Source organism: Rana temporaria, chromosome 12, assembly GCF_905171775.1.
Source record: "Rana temporaria chromosome 12, aRanTem1.1, whole genome shotgun sequence".
Classification (NCBI taxonomy): domain Eukaryota; kingdom Metazoa; phylum Chordata; class Amphibia; order Anura; family Ranidae; genus Rana; species Rana temporaria.
In genome coordinates this window covers 37,642,470-37,663,926 of record NC_053500.1, presented here as the reverse complement: position 1 = coordinate 37,663,926, position 21,457 = coordinate 37,642,470, and the positions used below count along the sequence as shown (strand labels likewise).

Sequence of the window (21,457 nt, the reverse complement as noted above, 5' to 3'; positions counted from 1 at the left end):
ATAAAAATGCATTACTGTATAAATGTAACTGGCAGTGAAGGGGTTAACACTGGTAGTCGAGGAAGGGGTTAAATGTGTAAACTGGGAGTGTTTCGAACTGTGTGTGGGGGGTGCCACTGACTGGGGGAGGTGACCGATGCTGTGTCCCTATGTACAAGGGACACAGATCGTGTGTTTACACACACAGCTCAACGTCCTTGTCTGTGTATCCGCCGATCGCGGGCGCCAGGCGGATGTCGCGGCCGCCAGGCCCGTGCATCGGCACTTCAGTGATGCCGCGCTCGCGCGCCCCCCAGTGGCCGGAGGATGTCCATAGACGTCCTCCCGGCAATTGAGAGCCACCTTGCGGCCATCTTTTGACAATTGGCCGGATCTCAAGTGGTTAAGCTAGCGCATTGTTGGTTCACTCACCTTTTTCCTTCCATTTCCCGTTTCTCGCTCTGTAACGAGCGATCGCGCCGCCGGGCACGCACGTCGGGGGCGAGCAGGGGGCGCACGAGCACCCCTATTGGCTGAACGACGAAATGACGTAGAACTACGTGATCTCGCCCAGCCGAGCCGACGCCGTATAACTGGTGGCTGGTCGGCAAGCGGTTAAATACCGCTTTAAAGGGTGCCATATTTTTATATATATATATATATATATATATATATATATATATATATATATATATATATATATATAAATGATGTCAACTTCGGTTTTGGCCATGTGCGTCCTGAATTTTTGGTTTTGGCAGTGCAATTTTCATTTCATGAACAGACCTCGCAGAGGATAGTTCTTGAATTTGCAATCAGTAGCTATTGACTGGGAATGTCCTAACAATCCTTTATACAAAATTCATCAGCAATAGGCGTCTGGTGCCGCGTGCGATTACCATAATGTGCCTCTATACAAGCTTTCTATGGGGAAGAGTCGGCTTGATATTCCCATTATCCCAAGAAAGGCTTGTGTGTGCCGAGCCTGTTCTAATGTGCTTGTATGTAGAAACAATGTCTTTTGGTGGTCAGTTTCTGACTATCTTAGGAATGAATGGTCATGTGACGGCGGTAGATGTTGGTTACACGATCCACCTATAGTCGCTGAAGGAGAATTATTTAATGTTGGGTTAGCACTTAGCCAGCAGGATGGAAAATGTTTCCTTGAACAAATTTTATCAAACGGTGAATGTGGGTTTTGTTCAGGAAAGTCTGTTCATTCATTTAAATTGATAAAAGGAAAAGATTGAAGTATTTTTGAATGTAATTCGTCGTCTTCAAATGTATTTAGAACTTTCATAACCTTTAGGACTGAAAATTTGCTGTTGTATGGTCAGCTGTCTGTCTGCTGGGATTTGTCTGCATTTTTTCTCTCAATGCCTGCGTTTCTGTGATCTAGTAACATAACAATGGTCTATTGTAGAAAGTTTGTTCGCGTGGCAGGTGTCACAACCTCGGAATTACTGGAAGCCACAGACATTGGATGTCTTCAGCTAATGTAAATTGCCATTCACACATCTCTTGAGGCTTTAAGCAGCACAAACAATAGGCTCAATGGTTATCTCAGAGCAGGCTTTTGTAACGTTCCAGAGCATTGTTCAATCAATAAATCTTTTCTTCAATCAGATCTAAAACAGTTGGCAGTCTCCCACTGTGCTATTTACAGCTTCTCAGGCTGTGATGTAGCCGTATGTTGGCTTCTTACTCAAGACTTGAAAAAGATGAGCGAGGGTCACAAAAACGCATCTCTTATTTTCTGGGTTGGAAGTTTCCAAGGGTTATTACATTGATTGTTTTAGCCTGTTGCAGACATAGAATAGGGATCACTTACTGCTGACATAGAATAGGGATCGCTGATTGCAGACCTAGAATAGGGATCACTGATTGCAGACCTAGAATAGGGATCCCTGATTGCAGACCTAGAATAGGGATCCCTGATTGCAGACCTAGAATAGGGATCACTGATTGCAGACCTAGAATAGGGATCACTGATTGCAGACCTAGAATAGGGATCACTGATTGCAGACCTAGAATAGGGATCACTGATTGCAGACCTAGAATAGGGATCACTGATTGCAGACCTAGAATAGGGATCACTGATTGCAGACCTAGAATAGGGATCACTGATTGCAGACCTAGAATAGGGATCACTGATTGCAGACCTAGAATAGGGATCACTGATTGCAGACCTAGAATAGGGATCACTGATTGCAGACCTAGAATAGGGATCACTGATTGCAGACCTAGAATAGGGATCACTGATTGCAGACCTAGAATAGGGATCACTGATTGCAGACCTAGAATAGGGATACCTTATTGCAGACATAGAATAGGGATCCCTGATTGCAGACCTAGAATAGGGATCCCTGATTGCAGACCTAGAATAGGGATCGCTGATTGCAGACATGGAATAGGGATCGCTGATTGCAGACATGGAATAGGGATCGCTGATTGCAGACATGGAATAGGGATCGCTGATTGCAGACATGGAATAGGGATCGCTGATTGCAGACATGGAATAGGGATCGCTGATTGCAGACATGGAATAGGGATCGCTGATTGCAGACATGGAATAGGGATCGCTGATTGCAGACATGGAATAGGGATCGCTGATTGCAGACATGGAATAGGGATCGCTGATTGCAGACATGGAATAGGGATCGCTGATTGCAGACATGGAATAGGGATCGCTGATTGCAGACATAGAATAGGGATCCCTGATTGCAGACATAGAATAGGGATCCCTGATTGCAGACATAGAATAGGGATCCCTGATTGCAGACATAGAATAGGGATCCCTGATTGCAGACATAGAATAGGGATCCCTGATTGCAGACATAGAATAGGGATCGCTGATTGCATGTTCTTTTGTAAAGGATACTTGCATACAAAATGAATGCTGCATTTTGCTGGGTGGTCTGTTGTCTGGCTTTAAAGGGTGCAATGGTTTCAATTGAGCTCTTGTATCTCCATCTGGTGTATAGCATAACAATGGGTGCAAGTCATGAGTTATGGCACCTTTCTGTAAGTGTATCTGTTCTTGCTTTTAAGTGAGTAGTGTTGCACAGTAATTTTTAGCAACCAGTCACAGGGTTGTGGAATTTTTTTTTAAAACGCTACTTGTCTAAGAGACTAAATCTGGCCATACAATTTTCCTTTTATAGTTACCAAAACCATTTAATAGAAGGTCAAACCTAAACACTTTTAACTTCTCCCCGCTAGAGCTGCACGATTAATCGCGAAGAGAATCGCGATCTTGATTCTCCCCGCGGTATGACCCGCGATTCTTCTGTGTCACCGCCGGTTCCACGTAACCAGCGCCGATATCGGAACCGACGTCGGCAGCCTGCGCCGATGCATGCCTGGACCTCTCTCACAGTTCTGTACAACTGAAGTGTGTATCCATGCGCCACCCAGTGGTTGCCAGCGGTACTGCTTCTGATGTATTAATCTTTCTCACAGTTCTGTACAACTGTGTATCCATGCACCACCCAATGGTTGCTGGCGGTACTGCTTCTGATGTATAAAAGAGACCAGTGATATGTCTATAATGTTAAAGACCATATAACTCCTATGAAAAAAGCAGAATCAAAGTTTGACATATCACTGGTCTGTGTTTTATATATTCATATTTTTAGATAAATCACAGGTTTATTTGTTTGGGGGGGGGGTTCTGGCATTCAGAATCGCGATTCTCATTTTGACCAGAATCGCGATTCTCATTCTGACCAGAATCGCGATTCTCATTCTGACCAGAATCGCGATTCTCATTCTGACCAGAATCGCGATTCTCATTCTGACCAGAATCGCGATTCTCATTCTCACCAGAATCGCGATTCTCATTCTCACCAGAATCGCGATTCTCATTCTCACCAGAATCGCGATTCTCATTCTCACCAGAATCGCGATTCTCATTCTCACCAGAATCGCGATTCTCATTCTCACCAGAATCGCGATTCTCATTCTCACCAGAATCGCGATTCTCATTCTCACCAGAATCGCGATTCTCATTCTCACCAGAATCGCGATTCTCATTCTCACCAGAATCGCGATTCTCATTCTCACCAGAATCGCGATTCTCATTCTCACCAGAATCGCGATTCTCATTCTCACCAGAATCGCGATTCTCATTCTCACCAGAATCGCGATTCTCATTCTCACCAGAATCGCGATTCTCATTCTCACCAGAATCGCGATTCTCATTCTCACCAGAATCGCGATTCTCATTCTCACCAGAATCGCGATTCTCATTCTCACCAGAATCTCGATTCTCATCTTCCCGCCCAGCGTATAGTCATGAATGTCCGCAGGAACCCTTTGTCCCTCCGGGCGGACATCGTATGACTGGGGGTTCCCTGCAGTATGGAGAGCGCACTCGCTGCATCACGATGTCCGCTGGGAACCCGCGATTGCTCGTCTTAGAGCAGGAACATGGATCTCTGTGTGTAAACACAGATTCACGTCCTCTCAGGGGACACTGGTCACCTCCCCCACAGTTTAAAATCACTCCCTAGGGAACATATTTAACCCCTTGATCGTCCACTAGTGTTAACCCCTACCCTGCCAGTCACATTTATACAGTAATCGGTGCATATTTATAGCACTGTTCGCTGTATAAATGTGAATAGTCCCAAAATAGTGTCAGGTGTCTGTCCGATCTGTCCACTGCAGTATCGCAGTCCTGACAAATCGCAGATCGCCGCCATTACTGGTAAAAAAAAAAAAATGGCATATTTCTAATCTCTATTTTTGTAGACGCTATAACTTTTGCGCAATCCAATCAATATATGCTTATTGCGTTTTTTTGGTTTGTTTTTCCATAAAATGCCCAGTATGGAAGTGGTTAATGTGCTTGCAATCAGGCAGGCCCTTGTACTACATAGTTGAAGGGAAATCAAAAATTCTGTCTAATTTGTGGCCAGTTTAAGGCTGGATTCACACCTATGCATTTTTAGTGCATTTTGCACTACAGTCCATTTACCATGGTTTCCTATGGAACACGTTCTGTAGTGCAAATCTGCCAAAAGCACTAAAACTACGTAGATGTGAATCCAGCCTAAAGGGCTCATGCACATAGGACTTTTTTTTTCAGCTGCTGTTAAGGTTTTTTTTTTGTTTAACTACCTCCTAAAAGCCTCTCAATGTTGGCAAATGTGTCCATGCCCACATAAACTTTCCGAGGCATGAGTCCCCTTTCACACTGGGGAGTTGGCAGTAAAGCGGCGATAGACTTGGCTTGTGATTTGCCGCTGTTATAGCAGCAATTTTCGGCTGCTAGCGGGGCGCTTTTAACCCCTGCTAGCAGCCGAAGAAAGGGTTTTGCTTTGCAGGTGCTTCGGCAGCGCTGGCCATTGATTTCCAAGGCAGGGGCGGTGTGGGAGCAAAGATTCTGCTTGCAGGTCTTTTTTTTTTTCCCCCCATCCTGCAAGTGCACCGCCCCAGTGTGAAAGCACTCAGGCTTTTGCACGGGTGTCTTGAAGTGCTTTACAGGTGCTTTTTTTAGTGCTAAAAGTGCCTGAAAAGTACCTCCGGTGTGAAATTCGTCTAAGCGTTTAGGGCAGTGGTCTCAAAGTACCGGCCCGCGGACCAGTTATAAATGGCCTGCAGGCAGGGCAGAAGTGGGGGGAGCAAAAAAAAACAAAACATTTTTTTTTTGTGAGCAGGCGCTATTTGGTGGTGAGCCGTTGGTATTACAAGTTATTACCACCAGATGTGAGCTGGCGCCATCTGGTGGTGGACGTTGGTATTACAATTCTAATGTCATTTTACACTATTTTCACTGCCATCTTCTTCCCTCTAATTAGAACCCCCAAACATTATATATATTTTTTATCCTAACACCTTAGAGAATAAAATGGCGATCGTTGCAATACTTTGTTACGCCGTATTTGCGCAGCGGTCTTACAAGTGTACTTTTTTTGGAAAAAATTACTTTTTTTAATTAAAAAATAAGACAACAGTAAAGTTATCCCCATTTTTTTAAATATTATGAAAGATAATGTTACGCCGAGTAAATTCATACCCAACATGTCACGCTTCAAAATTGCGCCCGCTTGTGGAATGCCGACAAACTTTTTTTACCCTTTAAAATCTTCATAGGCGACGTTTAAAAAAATCTACAGGTTGCATGTTTTAAGTTACAGAGGAGGTCTAGTGCTAGAATTATTGCTCTCACTCTACCAATCGCGGCGATACTTCACATGTGTGGTTTGAACACCGTTTACATATGCGGGCTCTGCTCACGTATGTGTTCGCTTTTGCGCGCAAGCTCTTTGGGACGGGGCGCGTTTTCTGGCTCCTAACTTTTTTATCTGGCTCCTAGATTCCAAGCAAATTTGTTAAACCCTGACTTAAACCAGTGCAGGTGGTAATAATGCGCTCGCTGACACCAGTGCTGGGGGTTAATAATGTGTTCGCTGACACCAGTACTGTTGTTTTTGAAGTTTGAAAGTTTGCATGCGGCCCCCCATGGCATATGAAAACTTGTCTTGTTGCCCCTTAGGTAATTTGAGTTTGAGACCCCTGGTTTAGGGGCAGTAGAAAAAGACAGCCTTCCAGGATCAGTAAAAATGAGCTACAAAAACTAATTTCAGCCAAAAGCGTCAAGCCATGTTTTGCCGCATTTGACGTTATTAGGTGTTTTTACATTATAGGGAGTGTTTTTAATGAAAATCGCCATCACTAGAAAACGTGGGAAATTGCGCAATAATGCTGTAGCAATGGCGTGTGTTTTTTTTTTATACTCCGTGTGCATGAGCCCTAAATCTGGTTCCAAAGCTACTTGTGCTGTTAAAAAAAAAAATGTAATAAAATTCCCAGCATGGAAAATATGGTTGGTAGTTTTTATTAGGCAGATGTGCTTTTAGGAATGCTTGGATTTATGGCTTCAACTTTTAATGTATGTTTTTTGCTATAATATTTTTTTAGAACCCCCCAAACGTATGAAAATGTTTTCATTCCACATGGTATTTGTGCAGGGGTTATTTGTAATAAAAATTTGGGGGAAAAATACACTTTTTATTTCTTTCTCTTTCTCTTTTATTAGTACAGAGAAATTAACTAAATGTTCAATCAAACTGGTTGTAGGGAATATTCAATTTGCATATAGTGGGTCCCTAGTATTTATTGCATCTTATATGAAGTAGTTTATATCTTAAGACCCCTTGCACGTGGTGTCGTTCGCCTGTAGCGCAACAGACATCTGCCTGTTGGATTCTACTCTGGCTGGACGGGTCTGAGCGCTGTACAGTGGTATCGTCAATTAGGGCCCGGTACATTTGGGGATGAAGTTCCTGACATGACTGGAAGGGTGGCAGCTGAATGGCCCTGTATGCATGTATTATAGCCTGCCGGAGATCAGCAGCACATAGATGCAACAAAGGAGGAAAAACCTTTTGGTTTACATTTGCTTATTTTTCTTTACTGGTCTGATAATATCTTCTATTGTTTTCTCTAGTGTTTGCCTACATCATTTTGTGGAACAGTTGGCAAAATTATATTCTTGTGCTAGTTCATTAAAAGCATTAATAGTATATTCAGTGAATGCGGTAGATTACCATTGATGGCTTGTGGCCATATTTCAGGTGTATCATCAAGTATGAGTTTTATTTTTATTTTTTTTCTGCTATTTTTATTCTTGTTACACATCAAATGTTTAACCACTTGGGGACCCATCCTTTTTTGTTTACAAGTAAAAATCTGTATTTTTTTGCTAGAAAATTACTTGGCACCCCTAAGAATTATATATTAGGGATGAGCCGAACACCCCCCTGTTCGGTTCGCACCAGAACTTGCGAACACTCCAAATGTTCGTGTAACTTTAGAACCCTATTAAAGTCTATGGGAGTTGAACGTTTGAAATCTAAAGGGCTAATATGCAAGTTATTGTCCTAAAAAGTGTTTGGGGACCTGGGTCCTGTCCCAGGGGACATGTATCAATGCAAAAAAAGTTTTCAAAACGGCCGTTTTTTCGGGAGCAGTATATTTAATAATGCTAAAAATAAAACAACAAAAGTGAAATATTCCTTTAAATTTCGTACCTGGGGGGGGGGGGGGGTGTAAAGTTAGCATGTGAAATAGCGCATGTTTCCAGTACTTAGAACTGTCTCTGCACAAAGTGTCATTTCTGAAAGAAAAAAATACATTTAAAACCGGACTTGCAGCTATAATGAATTGTCGGCTCTGGCAATTCAGAGCGAATTCATTCATAAAAAAAAATAGCATGGGGGTCCCCCCAAATTCAATTACCAGGCCCTTCAGGTCTGGAATGGATATTAAGGGGAACCCCGCCGTCAATTTAAAAAAACATGGCGTGGAGTTCCCCTAAAAATCCACACCAGACCCCTTATCCGAGCATGCAACCTGGCCGGCCGCAGAAAGGGGGGGGCAGAGTGCGCCCCCCCTCTCCTGAACCGTACCAGGCCACATGCCCTCAAGATGGGGAGGATGTCCCCATGTTGATGGAGACAAGGACCTCATCCCCACAACCCTTGCCCGGTGGTTGTGGGGGTCTGCGGGCGAGGGGCTTATCAGAATCTGGAAGACCCCTTTAACAAAGGGACCCCCAGATCCTGCCCCCCCTATGTGAATTGGTAATGGGGTACATTGTACACCTACCATTTCACGAAGGAAGTGTAAATAGTTTTAAAAAAAACACACACACACACCGTAGAAAAAATTCCTATTAAAAAAAAAAAAAGAAAAAAAATCCAGCGGTGGTAATCCACTCGGTCCCGGCTTCCTGCTCCAACGTTGTCGTCTGTATCCAGCGACGGGTGATCTCCTCTCCTGTCCAGCGATGAGAAGATCTCCTGGGATCCACAGCACAGCATCGCCGGCCTCCTCTCTCCACCGGACACAGTCCAGCGGAATGACGCGGCTGGAGCTTTGACATTTCAATATATTTCTTATATTGTGTGTTTCTTTTTCCAACTATATACACTTCCTTCGTGAAATGGTAGGGGTACCAGATTCTGATAAGCCTCCCGCCCGCAGACCCCCACAACCACCAGGCAAGGGTTGTGGGGATGAGGTCCTTGTCCCCATCAACATGGGGACGTCCTCCCCATGTTGGGGGCATGTGGCCTGGTTCGGTTCAGGAGAGGGGGGGCGCACTCTGCCCCCCCTCTTTTCTGCGGCCGGCCAGGTTAACGTGCTCGGATAAGGGGTCTGGTGTGGATTTTGGGGGGAACTCCACGCCATTTTTTTTTAATTTGTGGTGGAGTTCCCCTTTTAAAATGTACACCAGACCTGAAGGGTCTGGAATGGATATTTGGGGGGAACCCCACATCCATTTTTTTTTAAATTGACGGCGGGGTTCCCCTTAATATCCATACCAGACCTGAAGGACCTGGTAATTGAATTTGGGGGTACCCCCACGCTATTTTTTTTTTTTTTTTTTTTTTTTTTTTTTTTAATGAATGAATTCTCTCTGAATTGCCAGCCGACAATTCATTATAGCCGCAAGTCAGTTTTAAATTTTTTTTTTTTTTTTTTTTTTTTTCCAGAAATTACACTTTGTGCAGGGACAGTTCTAAGTACGGGAAACATGTGCTATTTCACATGCTAACTTTACACCCTCCCCCTAGGTACGAAATTGTAAGGAATATTTCACTTTTGTTTCACTTTTAGCATTATTAAAATCACTGCTCCCGAAAAAACAGACATTATTTAAAACTTTTTTTTGCATTGATACATGTCCCCTGGGACAGGACCCAGGTCCCCAAACACTTTTTAGGACAATAACTTGCATATTACCCTTTAAAATGAGCACTTTAGATTTCTCCCATAGACTTTAACAGGGTGTTCCACGAGTTGCAGCCCTAGACGGTTACCTGTCCTGCTGCTGACGTCGCTGGACTCCAGAAGATGTGCAATCGCTCGCGTTTCAGCTGCACACACTGCCATCAGCGGTGAGGGAACCAGGAAGTGAAGCGCTGCGGCTTTACTGCCCGGTTCCCTAGTGCGCATTTGCGAGTCACGCTGCGCCATGCTCACTAGTTACTGCTGTGTCCTGGGAGCCGAGTGTTTCCCAGAACACAACAGGGGGGGGGGGCTGACGAACTACCCGTAGTATCCCGCAGAGTCTCTCCCTGGAAGTGGGTGCAAATGCCTGTCTTAGACTTGTATCTGCACCCCCTCCCCCCTGAAAGGTGCCAATTGTGATCACCAGAGGTGGGGAGGGTTCTGATGAGCGGAAGTTCTGCTTTAAGTTTAAATCAATATTTTTTGCTAGAAAAATTACTAGGAACCCCCAAACATATTTATGTGTAATGTACCGTATATGTAATGTGTGTGTATATATAATATATATACATATTTTTTTTTTTTTTTTTTAGTGTGTGTATTTGCAATTGATGCAATATTTTATGGCGCACTGTATTTGCCCAGCGGTCTTTCAAATGCAATTTTTTGGGAAAAAATACACTTCAATGAAAAAAGCTTGAAACAGTAAAGTTAGCCCAATTTTTTTGGTGTAAAATGTATGATTCTCATTTTATCCAGAATCGTGCAGATCTACTATCCATCGGCGACGCTTTGGAAGCCTTTGCAGGTTACCACTTTATATCTACAGAGGTGGTGTAGTGTTAGAATCGCTGCCCATGATCTGACGTTGGCGGCAAAACCTCACATGTGTGGAATGATCGCTGTTTGCATTCATACAATTTTTTTATTTATTTTTTACACATTTTGTGATGGCAATAGACATGTGGCAGGTACTCTTTATGGCGGAATCTGGGGTCTATAAGTGTAAGACCTTGGCTCAGGCTCTTCCAGAAGTTCAGTAAAACTGTCAGATGAATAGATAAGTGCAGGAGATCTCATTCATCTCCTTTGGATAAGTGGGGAGGAATTGACACACCTGTTAGGTTTTTATTTCTGTATTTTTGTCTGTGCCCCTGTTTACCATTGGTGAAAGTAACAGTAAAAAATAATATTGGGTTGTTGCCAGAACAGCAATCGAGTAGAAATCTTCCAATGGGCATACTAGGACATTGGCACCAAACACCAGGTGAAATTTTGAATAGTGTTGCACCGATATATTTATTTTTATAGGCGAATACCGATACTTTCAGTCAAGTACTTATAGATACTGAGTACCGATACTTTGCATTAATACAAAATGGGCGATTTGAACAGGCATGAGGTACGATTTCTCTCCGAATCACATGTAAATCGCTCCTTTTGTGTGTATGTAGAAAGGGTAAAGCGCCATTTAGTGGGCAGTTAATTAAACATTTGTATAACTCGCGTTAAAGTGTTATTAAACCCACAATAGTAAAATCGGTCTCTGTATCCTGTAACACATGCATGTTACTCACTCTGGAACCTAAGGGGTTAATCATCTGCATGCTGTTTGATCATGTCTTCTCTGATCCTCCCCTTCTTTCGCTGTCCCCCATACCATCTCCTGATGGTACAGAGCATTGGGGGCACTCTTTACATGTTCAGTTTGGTGTGTGTTGCTAAAGAGTTAAAAAAAAAAAAAAGTGTGGACCGCCTCTATAGCTGCTCCTGCCCAGTGAACACCTACCTGTCAACTTTCTTAAATGCCCCCCAACAAGTTGAAATGAGTAATGCTCAACTGGGAGGGGGTTTAATAAAATGTGTCCTGGCCATTCATATTAACCCCCTCCCAGTTGTGTGTAACTCTTTTTTTAACATTTAAACTTGTTGGGGGGGCATTTAAGAAAGTTGACAGGCAGTTTCATTTTATTTATTTTTTTCTTTACTGCGTATCAAAAAAAAAAGCCAACATAATATCCGTAATACACATGCATTGCATAGAAATGTCTCGGCCAGTGCACGTTTTCAGTTTCTCCCTTTATGTTGCGTAAATGAGAAATTTGCCTTCACATATATTCTGTAAGAATGTTAAAGCTAATCGTCCACCTGTTTTCTCACAGCTGTTCTTAAGAACTGAAAGAAATGGCTTCGATCCAAAACAAACTCACTCCATGAAGAAGGCCAGGCGTCCAAGCTCAGAAGCTCAGGAAGCAAAATCCAGACGCAGGCGGAACGACTCCTCGAAAGTAAGAGCGTTTCTGTGCTCGGGGGGGGGGGATTCTATGTCCTTTCTTCTACCACTGTGGTCATTGCAAATGTCCTGATCGGAGACTTAAAACTGAACTCCAGGCAAATAGGATTGCAGAATTATATAGAGCTAGAGCCAGCTATAAGAGCTACGTTTTTCTTATATTTGCAGGATTCTGCTATGTGCACAGTTCAAACGCCATCTGATAATGGTACCCACCTATCCAGTCACTAAAGGTTGAAGTTTTTCTTCCTAAAGCTGTCATAGACTGTTCGATTTGAATATTGCCCATTTCAGCAGGGACCAGCTGAGAAGATTCAACCCATGTATGGGCAGGCTGATTTACCCAAGTTGATCAATGCAATTGTCCGCAGATATAGTCACTAGCAATAATCTTTTTTCCCAGCTGGATTTCTCATCACAGTGTCTCTTTACAGTGCCAGCCCCCTTTTATAATTGGAGGGCCCCCTTTTACAGTGCAGTCCCCTTTAAAAATGCAGGGCCCCCTTTATAATCACTGGGCCCCCTTTTTCTGTGTGGTCCTCTTTATAATCACTGGGCCCCCTTTACAGTGCGGTACATCACTAATCTCTGCCTCCCCTGTACAGGACTTCTGCCTTCAGCAGGGCGGAGGATTTGCTCAGTCCGTGTGTCCTCTCCCAGCTTCCCTGCCCATCCGACGATGTCATCCTATCAGCGGGGCAGGAGGAGCTTGGGAGCCATTCAGATCTGCAGCTCCTTATGCCCCCCCCCCCCCTCCCTGCCCTGATGATAGGATGACAGCGTCGGTTGGGCAGGTGGGGGAGCCAGGAGAGGACACACAGGCTTGGTCGCACAGCAAGAGGTGAGCGGTGAGCGTGGTCTGTGATGGCTCAGTCATCAACCTGTCCGTGGCCCAGCCATACAGATTTGCCATCAATAGACTGCATTAAAAATAACTGGATTAAGGGATGTTCCTATTTTCCTGGTGTTCAGACTTAAAGCAGCATTTAAACCCAAACACTAACTTGTATTATATTACAGCTTACCAGATCTTGGATGTGATGTCTGCATAATTTTTTTTCTTTTTAGGCTTTCCTTCTATTTTCATCTGGTAATTCAGCCAGTAAGTTTGTTTTTTCAAAAGAACAAGCTCTCTTCCAGACGTATCAGTGTACAGGGATGAGACGTGTCATTCAACACTGGCAATATACCGTATTTATCGGGGTATTGCGCGCTCCGGTGGAACCGCATTCCTGTAAAAAAAAAGATTTTAGTACTTACAGTTTTGGTGTCTTGTGCGGCGGCCTCGTCGGGTCCGGCGTCCGTCTGCGGCTCCGGTGGTGTCCTCCTCGTCGGGTCCGGCGTCCTTCTTTGGTGTCCTCCCCGCTCGATCCCCGCGCCGAGTTTGAACTACGGCGCCGGCATATACCGAGCGCAGTACACTTGTATAGTCGGGCAGGCTCGGCTCCTCTCGCGGTCACGTGACTGCGAGAGGAGCCAAGCCTGCCAGACTATACACGAGTGTACTGCGCTGGGTATATGCTGGCGCATTACTTCAAACTCTGCGCGGGTATCGGCGTATATCGCGCACCCCCGATTTTGCCCTGAATTTCAGGGCAAAAAAAGTGTGCAGTATACGCCGATAAATACGGTATATATATTTTGGGGGGCCTAACAAAAAAAAAAAATTAAACTAAATTTAAAATTCTTGCAATTACAAATGTTTAAGGAATTTTTATTGCTTGTATTGGTATGACAAAACAAAAAGTGGAGAAATAAAATGCCAAACCTGACACATTCCAGGCAAAACTTCAAAAATGGACTGGACATTATTGCTACCTTATCAAAATTGTAAGAAATAATTGCATTCCAAGTTTGTGAGGCTCCTATAAGTTGTAATTTAAACTCACCTGTACCAATTGACAGGTGCTGACAGTATAGAAATCACAACGGCTTTTTTTTTTTTGTGAGACCCTAGAGAATAAAATGGCGATCATTGCAATATTTTATGTCGCACTTTTTTTTGCCATGTAAATGGATACCCAACATGTCCATGTCGTGCTTTTAAAATTGCACAAGCTTGTCGTTTGGCAATAAACGAGGGTTATGTATTTACCGTATTTATTCGAGTATAACGCGCAAAATTTTATACCCAAAAAAAAGATCAAAGTTTGGGTGCGCGTTATACTCGAGGACTTTGTCCCCGCCGCCGCACACGCCGCTGCTACCGCCGCCGCCAACGCCGCTACAACGTTAATCACGCGGCGCGGGGGAACATTAGACAGCTTTCGTTTGAATAGCTGTTTTTCCTGCCGCGCGTTGACACTCCCCCTTGGACGGATCTGTCCAATCGCGAGCAAGGGGGAGTGTCTATGCGTGGCAGGGAAAACAGCTGTTCAAACGAACGCTGTCTGTAATGTTCCCGCGCGCCGCGTGATTAAAGGTAAGGGCACATGGCTGGACATACGGGGGCATGGCTGGACATACGGGGGCATGGCTGGACATACGGGGGCATGGCTGGACATACGGGGGGCATGGCTGGACATACGGGGGGCATGGCTGGACATACGGGGGGCATGGCTGGACATACGGGGGGCATGGCTGGACATACGGGGGGCATGGCTGGACATACGGGGGGCATGGCTGGACATACGGGGGGCATGGCTGGACATACGGGGGGCATGGCTGGACATACGGGGGGCATGGCTGGACATACGGGGGGCATGGCTGGACATACGGGGGGCATGGCTGGACATACGGGGGGCATGGCTGGACATACGGGGGGCATGGCTGGACATACGGGGGGCATGGCTGGACATACGGGGGGCATGGCTGGACATACGGGGGGCATGGCTGGACATACGGGGGGCATGGCTGGACATACGGGGGGCATGGCTGGACATACGGGGGGCATGGCTGGACATACGGGGGGCATGGCTGGACATACGGGGGGGCATGGCTGGACATACGGGGGGCATGGCTGGACATACGGGGGGCATGGCTGGACATACGGGGGGCATGGCTGGACATACGGGGGGCATGGCTGGACATACGGGGGGCATGGCTGGACATACGGGGGGCATGGCTGGACATACGGGGGGCATGGCTGGACATACGGGGGGCATGGCTGGACATACGGGGGGCATGGCTGGACATACGGGGGGCATGGCTGGACATACGGGGGGCATGGCTGGACATACGGGGGGCATGGCTGGACATACGGGGGGCATGGCTGGACATACGGGGGGCATGGCTGGACATACGGGGGGCATGGCTGGACATACGGGGGGCATGGCTGGACATACGGGGGGCATGGCTGGACATACAGGGGGCATGGCTGGACATACAGGGGGCATGGCTGGACATACAGGGGGCATGGCTGGACATACAGGGGGCATGGCTGGACATACAGGGGGCATGGCTGGACATACAGGGGGCATGGCTGGACATACAGGGGGCATGGCTGGACATACAGGGGGCATGGCTGGACATACAGGGGGCATGGCTGGACATACAGGGGGCATGGCTGGACATACAGGGGGCATGGCTGGACATACAGGGGGCATGGCTGGACATACAGGGGGCATGGCTGGACATACAGGGGGCATGGCTGGACATACAGGGGGCATGGCTGGACATACAGGGGGCATGGCTGGACATACAGGGGGCATGGCTGGACATACAGGGGGCATGGCTGGACATACAGGGGGCATGGCTGGACATACAGGGGGCATGGCTGGACATAAATTATTTTTGGCAATTACAATGATTTTATACCGATTTTTAATTGAAAATTAGGGGTGCGCGTTATACTCGAATAAATACGGTAGTTACAGAGGAGGTCTAGTGCTAGTAGTATTGCGATCACGTTGATACCTCACATGTGGTTTGGACACAGTTTACATATGTGAGCTCAACTTATGTATGTGTTCACTTATGTGCGCAAGCTCGGAAGCATGGGGCGCTTTCAAATTTTTTTTTATTTTTTTTCTTGATCACTTTTATACCTATTATTATAAGGGATGTTATACATCCCTTGTAATAGAAATAAGCATGACATGGCCTCTTTATTGTGAGATCTTACATTTACACTTAAATGCAAAAAAAAGGAATGTTGCCTTTTTAAGAGATGGGGGGAAAAAAAATCATCCCCTTTTCAGGTCGGTAAAGGTCTGGTAAGCACGAAGATGACCGGGGACGGCACCTCTCCCACTGCCTCTAAAAGTGATCCTGTGGCAAATTTGCTGTTAAGATAACTTTTATGTGAGAAAATCATCCACAGTATCAAAACACCAGGGTTATGGCAGATAGCTGCTGCCATAACGGTATATAATGTCAAAGTAATTGCTTGTTTATCATGTCACAACTGAATATGAGAGTCATGTCTTGATATACAAGTATTGTCAAGTCGAAATGTGTGTATATATATATATATATATGTATGTATGTATGTATGTATGTATGTATGTATGTGTAATATATATATATATATATATATATATATATATATATATATATATATATATATATATATATATATATATATATATATATATATATATATATATATATATATATATATATATATATATATATAAAAAATTGCTTGACTTGCAATACACTGACCAAGTTACTCTCAATCCAAAGTTTTACTGTACATTTTTTTTGAAATGTGTCGGTTTCTAGAGAGCCTTTCTGCGTGAACCTCCAGTAGCCTAAAAAATGTGGCGAGGAGGCAACATATTGCCACCTCACCAACTGTCAACACACACTTGGATCGTTTTTTCAGCACACACTCAGATCGCTTTTCAGAGGAGCAGCAGTGCCTGCTGCTCCTATGAATGAGCCTTTGGTTGCATTCAGCAGAAGCACCCTTGGGGTTCGTTCAGACATAAAGTTGGGGGTGGTAAAACGCCAGGATATAATGGAGGTGTATGTTTAAGCACAGCTAACCCGCAGGAAAGCTGCATGTACACTGCACTCTTGGTGTGGGTAAACCGCAGCACATCAGTGTGAAAGCAGTACTATACTATATGCCCAGTGTAGTGCTGCACACTGACCTGAAGAGCGCCTCTTTTTTCCTGCTGCTGGCATCAATCTGGAGATTGCTAGCCGGCATAAGAGGTGGCGTGCAGTTGGTATCACTCTGCATGGGACTGAAGCCAGCACTAAAGAGGAGACTTGTGTGGCTCTTGCTCCCTTCTACAGCTCCAATTTTACAAGTAGTCCCTTGGCATTGCACTCTGATTCTCTGGAATGGCGGGTCAGCAAGACCAGACTGGTCTACCAGTCACATGTCAGCGATTTACTGCTAGATCACGATCTATGGGTTTGCAGACCCCTGGCATAGATAATACATAATGATTTTCCTTGGGAAACAATTTGCTAAGTACATTCAACACTGCACAAGAGGGGCGGCATCCATTTTTCTCAGTGGTAGATCTGTCCGCTGAGCCAGTGGATGACAGGTCTGTGGTCATGCCGCTAATGCAGAGTGGACACGGCCCACTCTGCTCTGTAGGCAGTTAGCTGTAAATTGACTGGATGTCTATTTACATATTTACACCTGACTGCCTTCCGACTTGATCCTGCCAGACAGAGCGGATCCCCTTCCATTAATTTTTGCCGGATCGGATTAGCGGTAGGCAGGTATAAACACACAAGTCCGCTTGCATCCGCCGCTGCATAGAGAATGGGGGTCTCTGATTGGGTCCACCAGAAAAATGCACATGTGGATCCAATCAGACCACTCGTGTGACAGGGGCCTTAAGGCATGTTCTAGGTTGGGTTGGATTAGTAATACGGATCCTTCTACCATGATTTGGTAATTTCCCATTTAGTATCCTCCTAAGTGTCTGTCCGATTCAAGGTTTTTTGGTACCGGATCCAGTACAGCACCGTTTTTTTTAATACAACAGTGCTGCTATATTCTGTGGTGTGTGTGTGTGTGTGTGTGTGAGCCTTACTGGTGTGTGTGTGTGTGTGTGTGTGTGTGTGTGTATATGTGTATGAGCCTTACTGGTGTGTGTGTGTGTGTGTATGTGTATGAGCCTTACTGGTGTGTGTGTGTGTGTGTGTGTATGAGCCTTACTGGTGTGTGTGTGTATGAGCCTTACTGGTGTGTGTGTGTATGAGCCTTACTGGTGTGTGTGTGTATGAGCCTTACTGGTGTGTGTGTGTGTGTGTGTGTGTGTGTATGAGCCTTACTGGTGTGTGTGTGTGTGTGTGTGTGTGTATGAGCCTTACTGGGGTTTGTGTGTGTGTGTGTGTGTGTGTGTATGAGCCTTACGTGTGTGTGTGTGTGTGTGTGTGTGTGTGTGTGTATGAGCCTTACTGGTGTGTGTGTGTGTGTGTGTGTGTATGAGCCTTACTGGTGTGTGTGTGTGTGTGTGTGTGTGTATGAGCCTTACTGGTGTGTGTGTGTGTGTATATGAGCCTCACTGGTGTGTGTATGTGTATGAGCCTTACTGGTGTGTGTGTGTGTGTGTGTGTGTGTGTGTGTGTATATGAGCCTTACTGGTGTGTGTGTGTGTGTGTGTGTGTCTATCCTAACTGCATGTACAAGTTCAGTTTTCAGTTGAATTCGGCACTGTTCTGACTGCATTTCTTTTTTTCCTTCCAGTCATTAGGTTGTGATGGTGAAGCTGCTAATATGTCTCCAAATCAGAAACCTCATATATGTGAACATTGCAGTGCTGCTTTTAGGAGTTCCTATCATCTACGCAGGCATGTGCTGATACACACAGGTATGTTAATTGACCTTTAAGCTGCTTCAGACAATGACAAAGATCTTGGACATCTGTGATTTGTCTGGCTGCATGTCTAGCCATGTCTTTTTTATTTATTTTTTGTAGATCTCTTTATATGTACGTACAATATAATGTATAATATTATATGTTTAACTGGAACTCAAACCATGCATGGTCTAAATTGTACTGTGTTCAATACTGCTAGAACAGTGTTCTCATAATCCTACACCTCCTGCAACCAGACTGTGTGCGCCCCACTATGTATGTGTAAGATTGGTTCAGTAACCTCTTGAGACATGTCCCAGGAGGTTGTGGGTGTCGGGGTGAACTTTCACAATTATTGCCTAGGTGAGACTTAAAGAAGTAGGAGTGCGTACCTGTCAGAAAAATTCAGAGAACCTTCCGTTTTTGATGGAGGGTTTACTTAACATGAGTAACAAACACATTTAACCGGTTCCGGGCCGTCTTCCGCACATTTTCTGCAGCAAGGCAGCTTGGCTGCACAGAACGACGTACCTGAAACGATGTACTGTGCAGCAGCCTCTGGTGGGCGCGCGTGCGCTGATTGGACAGAGGGAAAGTCACCAGCGATCGTTCCCCAGAGAGTCAGAACAGCGATCTGCCTATGTAAACATAGAAGATCGCCGTTCTGACAGGAGAGCCTAGAGATCTTGTGTTCCTGCTAAGCAGAAACACTGATCTTTGTGTTCCCCCAGTCGGAGCACCCCCCCACACAGTGGGCAAATACCTCCTAAGCACACGTTTAACCCTTTGATCACCCCTGATGTTAACCCCCTTCCCTTCTTCTTTTTTTCTTTATATGCACATTCAATTTCTCTATTGAGGGTTTTACACAGTATTGCAGCAGATCACGTATAATTTTAATATATTTTGCGCCGGTGACACTTACAATAACTGCTATTAACCCCCTTCCCTGCCAGTGTCAGTACAGCGACGGTGCCTATTTTTAGCACTGATCACTGTATTAGTGTGATTGGTCCCAAAAAAGTGTCGGGTGTCAGATTTGTCCGCTGCAATGTCTCAGTCCCACTGAAAATCGCTGATTGCCGCCATTATTAAAATTAAATATTCCATAAAAATATCCTACTGTTTGTAGACACTATCACTTTTGTGCAAACCAATCAATATACAAGTATTGGGATTTTTTTTTTTTTTTTTTTTACACAAAAAATAAGTTGCAGAATACATATTAGCCTAAATTGATAAAGACATTTTTGTTTCAAATTTTTTTTTTTATTGGATATGTTTCTTAGCGGAAAGTAAAAAATATTTTGTTTTCAAAATTGTGTTTATTTTTTGCTCAAAAAATAATACTGCAGAGGTGATCAAATACCACCAAAAGAAAGCTCTATTTGTGGTGGGGACACGTCTCCATTTTATTTGGGAACATCGTCGCACGAGCGTACAATTTTCAGTAAAAGTAACACAGTGCCATATCCCAAAAAAATGGCCTGGTCGTAAGGGGGTTAAAACCCTCCGGGGCTGAAGTGGTTAAACTAGAAGTAAGGTATGTTTTTGTTTGTCATTTAGTTCTATAGTACAGGGGCAGACATATTTACATAAACCAGCTTGTTTAGTGTAGAGGCATAGCTCACCTTTCCAGCCATTGTTGTTGCCGGTCTCCAAACTCACAATGCTTTTATGAACCTAGAGATCTGAGCAGCCAGGCCTGCGGAGGGAGGGAAGTTGCTTGCATCACAACATGATCAGAAGACTAGGAAGTCTGGACTACCTTAAAGAGGAAGTTAATCCCTAGCTCATTATGTGGCACTTACCTGAGATCAAAGTCCCCCCCGCCACCATGTCCCCTTGCAGCTTCTTTCTGTTAACGGCGCTGTGATTTGCCGGAGTGACGATTGTGTCACTCCCGCGCGGTACCAATAATGCCATTTGCAAAAATGGTACGCTCAGTGCGCCTGCGCCGTTGTCTACGGAGCGCATGCGCCATAGACATTGGCACCTGTCATTGTAAATATCTCCTAAACCGTAAAGGTTTAGGAGATATTTCTTGCACCCACAGGTAAGCCTTAATCTAGGCTTACCTGTAGGTGCAAGTTGTGTGGTTGGGTTTACAACCACTTTAATGCTGACTTTGTACTGATATGGGCTGTATATAATATAGTGTAGCCGAGACGTTTTTTTTACTTGGGTCTAGAACATGTATGACATGAAAAAACATTTCCACGTCTGTCAGAAAGTCAGTCTCTCTCTCTCTCTTGAATGAAAATGATTGAATTTTAAAATGTTGTACAATAAAGTTATTTGATTCAAATACAACTACAATTGCATTATTTTTATAGGTGAAAGGCCATTTCAGTGCAGTCAATGCAATATGAGCTTCATTCAGAAGTATTTGCTACAACGACATGAAAAGATACACAGTGGTATGTATATAACAGGTTTGCGGAGGCTACATATGGAACAATTGCCGTATCACTTAAATGGTAAAAAGCTTTGACACCCCAGACTACACATATCAAAATAATTCAGTGAGCTTGACATTTATACTCGTTGCTCCTGTCCTGGAGATGGTAAAGCACACATGTTCTGTCTCTTTTTCTTTTAGATGAAAGGAATGTTTTTTTTTTTTTTTTTGTTTTTTTTTTTTTTGTGTGCGACTCCTCTTTTTGGCATAAATGCGGAAACCTCTTTATTGAGACTTGCTTTTCAGCTGTCATGAAATGAGTCATAA

At 44.5% G+C, this 21,457-nt stretch overlaps 1 protein-coding gene across 2 annotated transcripts in view; it reads left to right on the top strand.

Annotated features, from left to right (window-relative positions):
* ZNF281 (zinc finger protein 281) overlaps positions 1-21,457 on the top strand; it is a 90,647-nt gene that overhangs the window by 21,128 nt on the left and 48,062 nt on the right. For both annotated transcript variants that reach the window (XM_040329754.1, XM_040329755.1), the window contains exons 2-4: positions 11,886-12,011; positions 18,618-18,741; positions 21,066-21,149. In XM_040329754.1, the coding sequence (XP_040185688.1) occupies positions 11,886-12,011; positions 18,618-18,741; positions 21,066-21,149 (334 nt within the window). The remainder of the gene's footprint in view (positions 1-11,885; positions 12,012-18,617; positions 18,742-21,065; positions 21,150-21,457) is intronic.